The sequence below is a fragment of the Homarus americanus genome, unplaced genomic scaffold (assembly GCF_018991925.1).
Source record: "Homarus americanus isolate GMGI-L3 unplaced genomic scaffold, GMGI_Hamer_2.0 scaffold52806, whole genome shotgun sequence".
Taxonomy (NCBI): domain Eukaryota; kingdom Metazoa; phylum Arthropoda; class Malacostraca; order Decapoda; family Nephropidae; genus Homarus; species Homarus americanus.
Window position 1 is genome coordinate 9,960,105 of NW_024720773.1, and position 14,616 is coordinate 9,974,720.

General features: G+C 44.9%; 2 protein-coding genes across 2 annotated transcripts in view; both read right to left on the reverse strand.

Moving 5' to 3' along the window:
* Positions 1 to 14,616, reverse strand: part of LOC121861060 — a 107,631-nt gene that overhangs the window by 41,214 nt on the left and 51,801 nt on the right. Inside the window, exon 2 of the mRNA XM_042358589.1 lies at positions 2,408 to 2,447. The gene's annotated coding sequence lies outside the window, so the exon portion shown is untranslated. The remainder of the gene's footprint in view (positions 1 to 2,407; positions 2,448 to 14,616) is intronic.
* LOC121861061 lies at positions 11,889 to 13,594 on the reverse strand. Its single transcript, XM_042358590.1, has 2 exons — positions 13,451 to 13,594; positions 11,889 to 12,489 (listed from the first exon to the last, which is right to left on the reverse strand). The coding sequence occupies exon 2, from the start codon at positions 12,473 to 12,475 to the stop codon at positions 12,086 to 12,088; it is 390 nt and encodes a 129-aa protein (XP_042214524.1). The 5' UTR covers positions 12,476 to 12,489; positions 13,451 to 13,594; the 3' UTR covers positions 11,889 to 12,085.

The window sequence follows — 14,616 nt, forward strand, 5'->3', positions numbered from 1 at the left end:
GCAGGGTAAGGTCACCAACATTAGAGGCAGCAGAGGGAGGTCACCAACATTAGAGGCAGCAGGGGGAGGTCACCAACAATAGAGGCAGCAGGGGGAGGTTTTCTAACGGTAGAGAGAGTGGGAGGGTGTATCGGTGACACAGAACAGAGGGGGGTGTTAAAAGTTACGCCACACGAGCCAGGGGGCGGTCATGCCAGGTGGTTGTTACCCTAGAAGCCTCGAGACAGTCTGGTTAGTGTCCCGGTGTTCACATCCTAGGTGTCCTTTCACTCAGGCGTCCTCAATGGGTGTCCTATTAAGATATATATATCCTACGTGTCATCATAAACATCACCACTGATTTCATAACCATTTTTAACACAAGGAACAAAGTTATTCACTTCCTCCAGCCAACATACTGTACACTGGCCCCTCAAATACTACAAATGACTACACCATAATGACGCATCAAGAAAAACAGGAATTTACAGAAACTAAACACCGAGATAAGGAAGTGAGAGAAAATAAACACTGGAACATGGAGACTCAAGAGGAGAGCCTTCTACACGGTGAATGGTCAAGTGGACGTCATTCATACCGGGTTCCTAATGTAGACAAAGTAAGCCAAAACTATGCCACTAGGACTGCGGCACCGTCATGAGTCGAATACAGTATTATTATTAATATATATACAGTAATGTGGTAATATAATACAAATAACATTAGCATCAACAATAATAATAATAACTAGTAGAATATATAATAATAATTAGTAGAATATGTAATAATAATAATAACGAATGGTAACAAACAAAAAAGTAACAATATCAAAACGACGTAATAAACCATCAAAATACAGTAAACACCTATTAAGGCAATGCTGTCCTTTCAAGTTAATCAACACCCACGACCTCCTCTAACCCTGACGGGCAATGACGATGTTACATTAAGTTACATCATCAAACTTAACCTGACTAAAGGCGCGTTAGATTAGGGGTCACTGGGGGCGGCTTGTGTGTGTGTGTGTGAGCTTAATATGACGAGTACCAGACACCACCACTAGCCTGCCAGTGAAGTGAGAAGGGGGCGTGGAGGCCACAGTAGGGGGTTGGGTGTATGTGTACGTGTGTATGAGTGTGTGTGAAGAAAGAATGTAAGAAAGGAGGGAGAGTTGGAAGAAGAAAGAAAAAATAGAGGGGGAAGAGAGAAGGAGGGACGGAGGCGGAAAAGAGATGGAGAGACTGAAAACAAAAAACATGTAAAGGTTGTTTTTAGTTTTTTTTAGAGGCAGTTTATCACTGCCTTCCCCACTTTTATCATCCAAGGCGTTTAATAAGAGAGGACAGACTCGTATATACCTGAAGAAGGCCCCACCATGATATAAATACACTTATTTCGACCATGGGCCCAATGAGTCAGGGGTCTGGTGCGTGGTGGTATCGGCCCTGTACAGTGAAGGCTCTGTGGGGCCAAAACACACACACACACGATGCCCTGTAAATACGCAAATAAATCAATACCAAGGATAATTTCGTAATAAACAAACTTTAAAAATAAGGATTATTATTATTAGTGTGTATTATTTTATTATCATCATCACTATTATTAGCAACAATCAAATCACGTCATTAGTAAGCAGAGCCGATCAGGGCCCAGCAATTAACCTCCAAAACCCTGCAAGGTAATTGGTCACACTGTCTTTGTCACAACGACCTGTGAATAATTGACAACTCCTCCCACAAACTCCTATCAATGCCACTATGACTTCAACTTTAGTTTTCAAGGTCTCATTTAAGAACGAAATACTGTAACAACAACAATAATAAAAGTACAGTGATAATAACAGACCCCAACTTCAACAGACTTTACACTAACCAAACCACAAGAACAGGAGTGAGGACCCCCACTTGACCAGTCAATAGAGGACGACGCCAGACGTATCCAACACCTGGCCTGACAGAGGACTAATAACTGTGGGAAATCGTCCCCTCCAGCCCTCTACATCCTCCACCTTAGCCCTACCCCGCCCAATTATTTCCGCCACGACGCCTCCTTGTTGACGAGGGAGGAGCAGAAGGGCGGGGTGTAGGAGGAAATAAACACCCAGACTTAATTACCCAAGATTTAAAGTTTTATAGGACCTAAATTATTCCTAAGTTAATCTAACCTATTCTACCATAGCCTAAACTAACCCAAACTAAAGCTAACCTATCCTACAAGTAACTTAACCTACTATTAACCTATCCCTAACCTTATCTATTCTGGGTCTGGAGATGGGTCTGGCCTGAAAACAAGTCCGTGTTTCTTACCAACAAACATGTAACTTAACTCTGAGCACCTGGTAATAATTTGGAGAAACATGTGACATTTATCACTATAAAACGCGTGCCAGCTTGCATCATGTTGCACAGATCATAACACTACTCACAGTGCTGGTCGAGGTGCCGTTTCCTCCACGCCCCGTCTTCCTGTAAAAATAAAAACCTTTAGTATATATATAAAAAAAAGAACTATGAATTTACATCATACAGGGAAAGCAACACAAGAGAATACAATATTTCACAGATTTCAGATTCAGATTTACCCTCATGCACCCCAGGGTTTACATCCTGCGCAAGGCTAAGTGGAACTGCAAGCCACAACTGGCAACTGACGTCATGGCCACTGTAATCTGCAAGGCACACAAGGGTCAAGCAGAGGAGCCATCTTGAAGCAATTACTGGCAGCGTCACCACTAAAGATGTGGCAGTCTTCACCCCACTCCCTTCCCTCCTCTACCCCTCCCTACAACCCCAGCCATCCCCCTCACAAGACGACGATGTCCACCACACTACCTTCACCCCCATCCGTTTTACTACATACTGTACTGAGACCCAATGGTGTGTGTTCTCATGTCAGAAACAATCATCATCATTAATATCTTTCCAATATCTTTATTATCATTATTATTATTATCATCAGCCATCATTATTATATGGTCTTCACATACCACCATCATGGTATCTGCTACTAACAGCACCAGCCCTACAATAACAAGCAAATGACCAGGACTAGCTCTCACACAGCGCCATACCCACTACCACCATCTGCCCCCCCGAGGTGTCGGCCGAAGGCAAGAGAGAGGGGGGTGTGGCACAGGACCTCCTTGATAATATACCTCACACCACCACATAACCCAGGTTCCCGGTAGTCCATCATCACCCACGTCTCCCTGCTGTGCTTGCCCGCCTCCATCCTCAACTTAGTCCTCACTAGCCCCCACGACGCCCCAGACCAAGGTCATGCCTCCTCACCCCTTTACCTGGTCCTCCCTCAAACATCCAACTACCTCAGATAATCCTCGAGATTTATATTGTATCAGATATTATCAACCAAATTCTACTGGTGATTTATTTGTATAAAAAAATTCATAACCGTGAATTTACTGTTGTGCCCCTGGCGGCAGCAAATCCTAGAATATAGATAAGTTCTGGGGTGGTTACCGTAGAGCACCAACGGCCAGGGCCAGCAGGGTGATAGTCCTATCTCCCTCAACACCTGGCGGCCCACACCACCGGAAGTTCTGCCCTAACAACTAACACAAAAGGAGGAGACCAACACTATTACCTTGGGGAAGAGTAAATGACAAACACTCATGGTGGTAACCCGGAGAAGAGACGACCAGGGATGAAGCCAACTAACACCCAGGGGAGGCCAGTATGAGAACTACTAGGAAAAGCTTCTACCCAGTAGGACACACGTTACCAGGAGAGGAAACCAACACCATTACGCAAGAAGATAACTTCCTTTGGGAGGAAAAAGGGGCAAAGGTCACAGTGGGAGGAGACCAGGGCATCTCCTGGGAGAGTGAAGCAGCTGTTTACGAGTCTTGGTTACAGACCATGTCACACACTTCACATAATAATTATTATGTTGCAGCGTCGTGACCGAGTTGTCTTGCACCTTGCCTGCTATGGCCTCACTGTCCCAACTGACAAACTATCTTAGAGCAGAGAAGTAAAAGAAACATAACAACATAAACTATGAGTCTTACAACCTAATGCAACATCATTCAAATCTCATTACGTGGCAAAATGGCCGAGCTGACACCCTGGATCCTATGACCTCACGATCCCTCCTGTAGAATTAGTCGTTGAAGCTAATATACCGAGTCGTCTTTTTTTTAACAATTCATTTAGACTTTGCATGTTGTCTCCTGTTTCGAGATATAATATATTTAAGGAAGAGTCGTCATGGAAAAACTAATTCGTGTAAAAGGCTTTGGGATCACATGAAGATTATATGATTAAATATCCTAACGTTACATAGGGGAGCAGCGTTAGGGTGATAAATATTATGGCAAAATAAACCAAAATGCCTAATATTCACGTGATACAATATTTGTTTCATTTGCGACACCTTTCCCTACCTGACAAAAGAAACTTCTTCTGAGTGTGTTTACAAGAGGAAGACCGCCCTTCTCCCCAGGTGGGTCCTCACTCAGGTGTTATCTGGTGGAAGACACAGCTGGCAGGTTGCTCCCCCTCCTCATCTATCTCTCCACCATCTCCAGATCCACGCCGCCCTACTGCTGACTTACGTGGCGTTAGTGCCGTAAATTTCTGCTAATCTCTCTCTCTGGTTTACCTATATAGGGGGATGATGCTTCTTGCCTTGTTGTAGCTTTATACTTTGTCAAATTCTAGCCAAGTTACTGTGTCGTGGCACCAACCCAGCACTTGTACGAATTTGGCTGAATAATTACAAACACACCCACACACTTTGACGTAGTAGAATAAAGGTGACGCCCCCCCCCAACATTCTTCAATACAAAATGTTGATATATGAACCCAGCACTACTACTATTACTAACAACAACAATACCTAGAGCCTTCAAAGAATCAGTACGGTAACACCACCACTCTCTGTGAACGAGTCAGCAGGTAAGAACAAGACCTAAGTGACATTGAATAACAGGTGAAATTGGACCCCACTCTTATGTCTCCGCAAGAAGTTGAACACGAGATAAATATGTCCCCCGAACACTCTTAAAAGGTACAGTACAAAGGTTCAAAATTGGCATGATTGTTTTTAAGCTGTGTGTGTTTAATGTTGATTTGAATAGTGTGTCTACGGGCCCAATAAGACTGGGGGGGTCCCGTACTATTGGGTCCTCTTGGGATTGGGGTCCTATTGGATTGGGACCCATTAAGACTTACATCATTAAAACCCTACAACACCTAAAGGATTGGGGCCCTTACGACTGTGACCCTTTGAGATGGGGTCCCAACTCGAATGGTAAAGTTGAGGCAAAGAATAAATGGGGCCCCTTACGACGGATGTGAAGTCCCGTGTGACTAAGAAGGGCAGGGTCAGGCTGGGGTCATCTTGAGTTCAGGAAGGGCAAGTGGAGGGCTGGGAGAGGGCAATTAAAGGTGTGGGAGAGGCGAATGTGGGACGGTACTAATGGGAAAGAGAATGATGGCAAAATGAAAGAAAGGTCCCAATCGAAATATATTAGGAATGGGGCCCGTTAGGACCAAGATCTGTCAGCATTGGGGTTCATCAGGACTGGGGCCCATGAGGAGTGAGCCAGAATTCTAATGGTTAGGCCTTTTAAGACCGGGGCACATCTGACCAGTCACCGACGTGGTCAGCCAGACTCTGGATAAAGCCCACCACTTCGGCCTCGTCACCATCCACACGACCTTCATCTCACCATACCAGCATGTTATATTCTGTACCATCACCAACAACTCTCCCTCCTTCACCATCAACAACTACCCCCTTCACCATCCTCAACTTCCCATTACCATTACCCTCCCCCACCATCACCATCTCCCCCTCACCATCACTTAGCGGCCACACCACCAAGAATGCCTCAACCCCCTACAACGGACTCTAAATAACCCTTTGTCCCCCAAACCCGACCTTCCCGTGAATCCTACCACTCACAGGATATAGGATAACCCGACGGGGATGGAAGAGGATGGAGGAGGGAGAGAGAGAAGAAGGAGGGAAAGAGGAGGAGGATAGAAGAGGAGGAGGATGGAAGAGGAGAAAGAAAAGAGGAAGAAGCTGAAAAGGAAGAGAAGAAACAAACATAAAAAAGATGAAAAAGTAATAGAGGACGAATAAAAGGAAGAAACAGGAGGAGGAGGGAAGAATGGAGGAGAGAAATTAACCTTAACCCCTACAAGCACCCCCCCCCCTCACATACTTCCCCCTCCCTCCTCTAGGTACAACCACAGTGGCTACAATCAATTAATCCCAGGGAGAGAGGTGACCATTAGGAAAAGGTCGCCGGGTGTGCTTGCCAGAGAGACGCGTTTGTTCCCACCGGATACCCGCCAGCCGGCCGAGGGCTACTGGTAGGGCGCCGCAGGCTTTCCGGATGCTTAACACTGTTGGCTTTGTCTCTGGATTCATACTCGAATGACTTGTATCTGCCGGATAGCTACAAGAACGAACGGATCACACTCGTCGGAAATATACAATATGGGTTCAGCTGCCGGATACACAGCCACATGGACACAGTTGCTGAGTACATAGCAGAGACAAAATGGCAAACTAACCTAACCCACAACACTCCTTTAACACATTATTACTCTCAGTTAAGTTAGGCCAGGTTTGATAACTGATGTGGTCTGCTTCCCAAATAGCTTTTCCACCACTACCATACACACACATACACCAATAAAACTGAAATGGCGGAATGAAACGGAATCATTCACCAAGGACAACTAGGTTTAAGGAATAGATGATGATTAAACTAAACTAATCAGTGAGAATCATATCAATAAATAACAAGAACTAAAGCCCGGGAGCTATACTAAACGTAGACCCATTTCTAAGTCGTTTGTTCACACCGGGAAGACATGAAATTAGAGAGGATATATTGTGGTGTCAGGGGGAGGGAGAGCGTAGGGTGCCTGGTCACGTCGTCTGGTGATGGATGGTGGCGGTACTGCGGCCGGCTGTTACCTCCATTCTTAACCTCACACCACCACTACCCTTAACCTCACACCACCACTACCCTTAACCTCACACCACCACTACCCTTAACCTCACACCACCACTACCCTTAACCTCACACCACTACTACCCTTATCCTCACACCACCACTACCCTTAACCTCACACCACCACTACCCTTATCCTCACACCACCACTACCCTTAACCTCACACCACTACTACCCTAACCTCACACCACCACTACCCTTAACCTCACACCACCACTACCCTTAACCTCACACCACCACTACCCTTAACCTCACACCACCACTACCCTTAACCTCACACCACCACTACCCTTAACCTCACACCACTACTACCCTTATCCTCACACCACCACTACCCTTAACCTCACACCACCACTACCCTTATCCTCACACCACCACTACCCTTAACCTCACACCACTACTACCACAGACGACTAACGGCTCGGGGTAAAGAGCGAGGGTAATTACTTTCTGATTTATACCCACTAAAACTATTATACTTCGAAAAATACAAACTTTCCCGCCAAAACATAACTTGTCATTACAGACCACAAACATAATACCTGTACTGTAACCTGTAAGAGGTGATCAATAAAAACTAATTCACGTTGACGTCACAGTTCACTCTGGTTGGAAAAACAAAACAAAAACGTAGGGGTAAGTGCCATCATAGGCCCGTGAAGGGTGGTGACGGCACTCTTGAATTCCTGAAAAATTAAATCATTCTTAGGGCGAAAACTTAATCACACTTCTTCTTGGAAACCTTTGTGGATATGATAAATAAATACATACTGGTTAACATTATCAACTAACGTACCAGATGTAAATAATAGCCAACGTTTTTTTATGGAATACGCAAACCTTAGCAACCAACGTTCACATCCAACATAGAGAGCAGCAGGTCACTGGGACTCCCACGGTAAGTGATCTTGTTGTTACCCAAATATTGGTCCAGAGATCCACCAGGCAGGTATGGGTAGGTCGCCATCATTACCCTGTGTCTGGGGTAGTCAGGCAGCCTTCACTTAATAATGCTTCGTCTGATAACGCCGGACTAATAATGATTATCTGATTGTCAAAGTGTGTGTGTGTGTGTGTGTCTGTGTGTGTCCTTAAATGAATTTAGATGTGTTCTGTGGAAAGCGAGGGTGCATGAATGTGTTTGTGGAACGATGAAGGTATAGAGATGTGCTTGTAGGGGGTAGCCTGGGTGTAGTAGGGATGTGTTTGTTGTGGGGGGGGGGAGAAGGGGGTGGGTGAGAAAGAGGAAATGTACAGAGGATGGAAATGAATGTAGGTAAGACGAACAGATGCAGAGGACAGATAAGAGCACAGGTCGTAAGAGAGAGCAATAACACAACAATACACGCGGGTACTACCATCACCATTACCCTCCTCACTATGCTAATGTGTCCCCAGGGGTCCTCTGTCGTCCCCTGCTGGCTGTCCTACCTACCATGGTACTGCCACGGCCGACCAGGGTATGGGGGACACTACCATAGAGGATCAGTGCTGTCATAGAAACGTAGATTGAAGTTTAAGACACACTATAACAAGACCACAATAAGGCATTTCTTACCCAAAATATCACAAGGCGGTAGAAGAAAAATAATCACAAACACATTTCCGGCCCATACGAGCGATGACTCTACTATATTTCAGATTAACCTAAAAAAAAATAAATACTTTTAATTAAACTGAAGTACAAAGACCCTAAAATGTAACCGACTAACAAAAGAGTAATATCAAAACAGCTGACTGTCTCTTCTAAAACTTATTGTAACTTTATATTTATTATCCCGAGATAAGACTTAACAACACTTTACTTCCTCAATTCTAATGGTTAGTTCTGGTTAGGTTCGGTTTGGTTTGGTCCATTTACCCATTCAGGAGAGAGGTGGTCTGATGTTGGTAGCTGAGCGGAGTTAAGAGGATTTAGGTAGAGCTGAATTGAGTTAAATTATGGTTGGAGTCCACTTAACCACTGAGCTATTGAAGACACGGTGGGGGCAGTGGGAGCTTCGGGACCAATAGGAACTGGGGACCATTTGACCTGCAACCACTCTCATTACCATAAACATACAGTCATTTGTATTCTCATATTTTTCTTCTTTACGACGACCATAAAGCTGTTCTGGCAACCGTCCTGACACACACACGGGTCTTTAGGTGGGAAGTTTTCGTTGTTTGTCCAATAAAAACAAAAGAGACGCGGCTTAAAACTGCTTATGCAGTAGGCTTATCAGAAAGAGACAGGTTGATGGATTTAGAGAAAGACTGTGTCAAAAAAATATATATATATACTTAATAATCGCTAAATAATCTATAATGGGTTGAGTTTAACGATGCTTAATAAAATATGGGTCTCTGAGGTAAAAGATGTCGACGTTCATCCTAGAGATATAAACCAGTAGCGGAGTTCAGTAATACCTTGGCCTACCTGAGAGAGGTGGCGGGATTTGTGGGACAATGTGTGTGTCGGTCGACCTATTAACACTGGTGTCTAAACAAGGTCCCTCAGCGGGAGGTTTTTCTACCACCCTCGGCCTCTTCCTCTACGAGTAAGTGGTGGTGGTGGTGGTGGTGGTGGTAGTAGCGATAGGCAGGACACAGGACGAAACAAACTCAGGGAGATAGGAAGATGATATACAAGAAGTGAGAAGTAACAAGGAGATAAGGAAATGGGGGAGAGTAAATAGCCATTGCTAGTGATAAGTGGTAGAGATGTAAGAAGGTGGAAAGAGAAAGAGAGAGGGGGGAGGGAGGGAAAGATGAGAGAACAGTGAGGGAGGGATGAAGAGAAGATAAGAGTTTAGAGATAAATGAAGGAGGTAGGTTGTATGGTGGAGGGAAAGGGTTATCAGGGAGGGAAGGAGGGAAGGGGGGAAAGATGAGAGGGAAGAATGAAGGAAGGAGGGGGGAGAGAAGATGAGAGATAGGGGATGAAGGAGGGAAAAAGGTTGTATGGTGGAGGGAAAGGCTTACCGGGGAGGGAGGGAGGGAGGGTGGTGTTGGCGTTATCACCACCATCAGTGTCCTCCTCCTCCTCCTCTACTAAGCCCATTCCCTCCCTCTTCATCCACATTTACTCTTCTTCCCTATCTCCTCTTCTCTCTCCCTTCCCTACATCCTCTCTTCCACTCTTCTCCTTTCTTCTTCGTTCATTGTCTGCTTTTCCTTTCCTCTCTTCGTCTAATTAGTTGTATCCCTCCTATTTCTTCCTCGCTTCCATTCCATCTTAAACCCAATAACCATTTAACACAAATATGACTCAACCTCCAAGTTTTTTTTTTAATCTTGTGAGGAGACTTACCACCCAGTGAGTCAGCTGATCCCCCCGTAAACAATGAACGCATCAGCTGATTCATGTAAATAAAGTGCCCCGTCAGCTGACCCGTGTAAACAAAGCATAAATCTCGGGATAATTGAGGTACATGTGGGAGGTCGTATGTCTTGCCAGCGCCTGTGTGTGGGGGCGGGGAGGACGTGAGGGCTATGAGGAGTGCGTGAGGGCTGTAAGGGGCGTGCGTGAAGGTTCTAGGAGGCGTGATTTAGAGATGTTAGGGTGGCGGTGAGGGCTGTTAGGGAAGTGCATGAGGGCTCAAAGTGACGCGGGAGTAAGCTGTAAGTGTTAAATGAGCTTACAGCCATTGACAACCTGATAACGATGCCTGCGTTTGTCAAGTGCAGTGACAGGTGCCCACAAAAGTGACAAAAGGTGGCATTGGGAGTGTTGGGTGCCACGATTGCCAGGCGAGCGAACCGTGACACTGGAGGGACTATCAGATTAACACCAAGTGGCAAGTGTCGTGGGAACAACACCCAGCTCACCCACACACTACTACCCTACCACAAGTTTGGTTCACCGATAAGACAATATCGTGGGAAGTACAAACTAGCTACATCAACACTCCCTTAAACACACACACACACACACACACAGATAAAAACGAGGAGGATATGGGCGGGGTTGTGGTCCAACGGGTCGACCAGCTGACAGGGGGGGAGGGAGAGGGTCAGGGAGAAGGGGAGGATAGAGGTGCCAGGAGTAGAATTGAGAGGAGTGGGGAGTAAAGGACACACAGTAACTCATGAGAACACGTGTGTTGGGAGGACCTATGCTTTGGCTATCCTTTGTTCGTCATTTAGAACCTCTGACTGCCAAAATTAACTCACTCCTTCCAGAAACGAGTGGTACCCTTTTTTAACACTTGTGTGTCACCTATGTATAAAAAACAACTAAACAGCAACACTGGTGTAAAAGATGTATCCTATTATGGCATTCATCTTCCACAATAAGGCCCCAAATAGCCATCTGGTTGGACCCTGTCGCTTCTCACAGACCAGTCACCCATCGCTGCCATGTCCTTCCCCACACAACAACTCGACGCCAAAGTTAATGGACTGTATTACCGCACAGCTCTCAGGCTACTTTCTGTATCATATTACTGTAAAAAAAAATAAAGAAAAAATTTTGAAAAAAAATGGATATTAAAGAGATGAATACCAATTACTTACAAACCAAGACTTTGTTAGGTGTACTGTACATCTTTATGAAGCTCCACCTGCCGCTAAACCCTTACCTTCAATATTTTCATCACTAAGGAAGATCTTATGTGATGACTATTACTATTTGAACCTTGCTACACTGCCTCTTACAGTACTAGACAAGATTTCCTGGACACTTTGCATCATTACACATCATCAATTTGAGGGTCTTGTATGTTAAAAGGGATTGAGACCTTAATTATGTAACTGTGCATTATTATCAGAGATTCAATGGCATATGTACCCCACTTTCGACCATAAATCGAAAATGTTATCATTATCTTCAATATTTTATTATTCTCTCACATTTCTCCAATTAATCGACGTCTATATTATATTTTCACTCGCATACAACAATGTCAGGAGAGACAAAAGGAAATATTAAAGTAAATTTTATTCCGAAGCAGCAATACCACCACCAGACGGGCGACATTCAGATACGTTGTGAGTCAGACATTATCACTACACTGTCAAGTATGGCAGATACATAATCACGGACACATGGAAGAAACCTATTGAAGGACAGATGGAAGACACGTGATCACGGACACAGAACATCACCGCAGGAAGGAACATGCTTACTTCTTCTTCTTGGTGGACTTCATCGGGAGCTCGGTGTGGCTCTTGACGGCAAAACCTCCCGGGGTAACAGATAGGACGGTGAGGGTGGGTTCGCTGCTACTCTGGATGAGACACACATTGGGATGACTCTTCAAGAAAACGGGACGGTTCAAAACCTTCTTCTTATCAGGCTTGCGACTTTGGGCGGCGGTGTTCGCGTCGTCGCAGATGAGGGCAATGGTTTTGGTTCCCTGGCAGAAGGGGCAGACGATGGCGTTGGAGGACTTTTGGATCAGGGTCGTGGTGCAGGAGCTGCATAGGATGTGGCCGCAAGCGAGGGGGCAGAGTTCCACATCACCCTCCTTGTACTTCGTGAAGCACACCCCACATTCACCCTTCTTCGGCATCGCTTTTATTTCACCTGTTGAAGCCAAAAACGCCGTCAGTCACCACAGTAAACCTCGAAGTACCAATATCACCTACACGTCTCCTAAAGATCCTTGTTCCTACCATCACCACAACACATGTCCTAGAGGAATCCTTGTTCCTACCACCACAACACGTGTCCCAAGATATCCTTGTTCCTGCCACCACCACTACACATGTCTTAAGTAAGAGACCCTTATTCCTACCACCACATGTCCTTGAGGAATCATTGTTCCTACCATCACCACTACACATGTCCAAGAGCAGGGGTGGACAATATCCGGCCTGCGGGTAGTTCCTTTTTACACCAAGATCTATTCTGGTTCAAAGATGGGTAATCCTAACTTAAGGCTGAACCAACTGATAACACCGAGACAATCCTTCCAGTGACGATAAATCATCCTCTAACACCAAACACAGTGATCGAGGTGTCTGTGCTATGTTGAAATGTGTGTGTGAGCAGATGTATTGAGTTATGAGTGTTGCGTTATGAGTGTTGCGTTGTGTGTGTTGCGTTGTGAGTTCCGCCACCCCTCGTCTTATCTTTATGGCCTATTGATTCCCGTTACCCACAATCTTTGGAATCCTGAGGTGACGAGGAGCACAATAAACGACGTCATTGAAACCATTTTTAACTGAATACAACAACTAACGAAACTTACCCCCACAAAAAAAATAAATTAAGTTCGTTAGGTCACATCACGTTGGTTAAGTTAGGTTTGGCTCGATTCGTCTTGTAGGCAATCGAAAATAATTCACCACCTCGCCAGCTCTTTCCCTTCCCAAGATTCCAAGAACGAGTGTAACGTGAGCATGAAGTCACAAAGGACAAAGAAGCCTAACAGAACACTCCCAACATACCTACACACATTTCAACAATCATCTAAAATATTACTAGAAATACCTAAAAAATTCCTCCAATATCTTTTATGACTTTGATTTTAGTTATATATTACCTGTTTACGAGGAAGACAACTTCAGGACAAGAGCAGCTAACGACCAACACCCACGACCGTCACTCCCACACTACCCAAGCAAGTACCCAGGCCTCTGCTCAGCCAACCAGCCTCCTCAGCCTCACCACTTGACCGTACCCAACCCAATTTCCTGTCACTCGCCTCCTCCACTATGCATCGTTCACTCTTGCCTTCTATTTTCTTCGTAAAGTTAGATGTATCTTCTTTCTTCTTCCACTTCTTTCTTCTCTCTTCCACTTCTTCTCTTTTTTCAACTCGAAGGCAAAGACGTATAACCAGTCAAATGCCTAATCAAGACTGTAGAGGTGGACGAACAAATATGAGAAACATGAGAATTAGCTTGGCACCTATTTTTAGGCCTAGTCGGGGATATACAGTACAGTACTTCTCCTGTCTGGTGTTTGGTCTGGGAGGAAGGGAGAGAGGGAGGAGGAATTGTAACAGTATATTTAGCCAGAAAAATACAGATACAGAGTGGATAATAATAACAATACTAACATGGCTGAGCCAGTTGAGAAGGAGGATGAGGAAGGATGAGGAAGGAGGAGGATGAGGAAGGAGGAGGATGAGGAAGGAGGAGGATGGGGAAGGCTTTAAGTTATCGAAAAAAATATATATATTTTCTCGGCAGAGAAATATGCGATCGAATGCATAATAAAAAAATTATAAAATAGTTACACTGTCAGTCTCTTCCCTCGACACCGGAAACTCCTTAATTTGAAAAGCACCGAGAAATACGAGCTGGACCAATATTTGAGCCGCAACCGTGAACTCTTTTTATTATCATTATTTTACCATCATCGTCGTTATTATCAATTTCATAGTCTTACGTGACATATTGTTTCCTTAAGTAATACATACACAGTAATCTCAAAATGTCGTGATAGGAGGGGAGACTTAGCGACGGGAACTCGCCCTAAACCACCCTTGTTGCCCCCTCACCCTAACCCATCCTAGATAGTGACCCACTCACCATAAATACCGGCCCACTTACCCTAACTACAGGCCCATTCACCCAAACCCACCGCAGATGACTGCCACCTCACCCTATTTACCAAATCACACATCTTGGAGACCCAGCAGGGGGTCAGACAGGTGCAGGGAGTAAAGGTAACACACGATGGTGGTAGGGAAGGTTGTGTGTT

What these genes read in the sequence shown, in the direction of transcription:
- LOC121861061 (XM_042358590.1), bottom strand. Translation starts at nt 12,475, where the DNA reads ATGCCGAAGAAGGGTGAATGTGGGGTGTGCTTCACGAAGTACAAGGAG.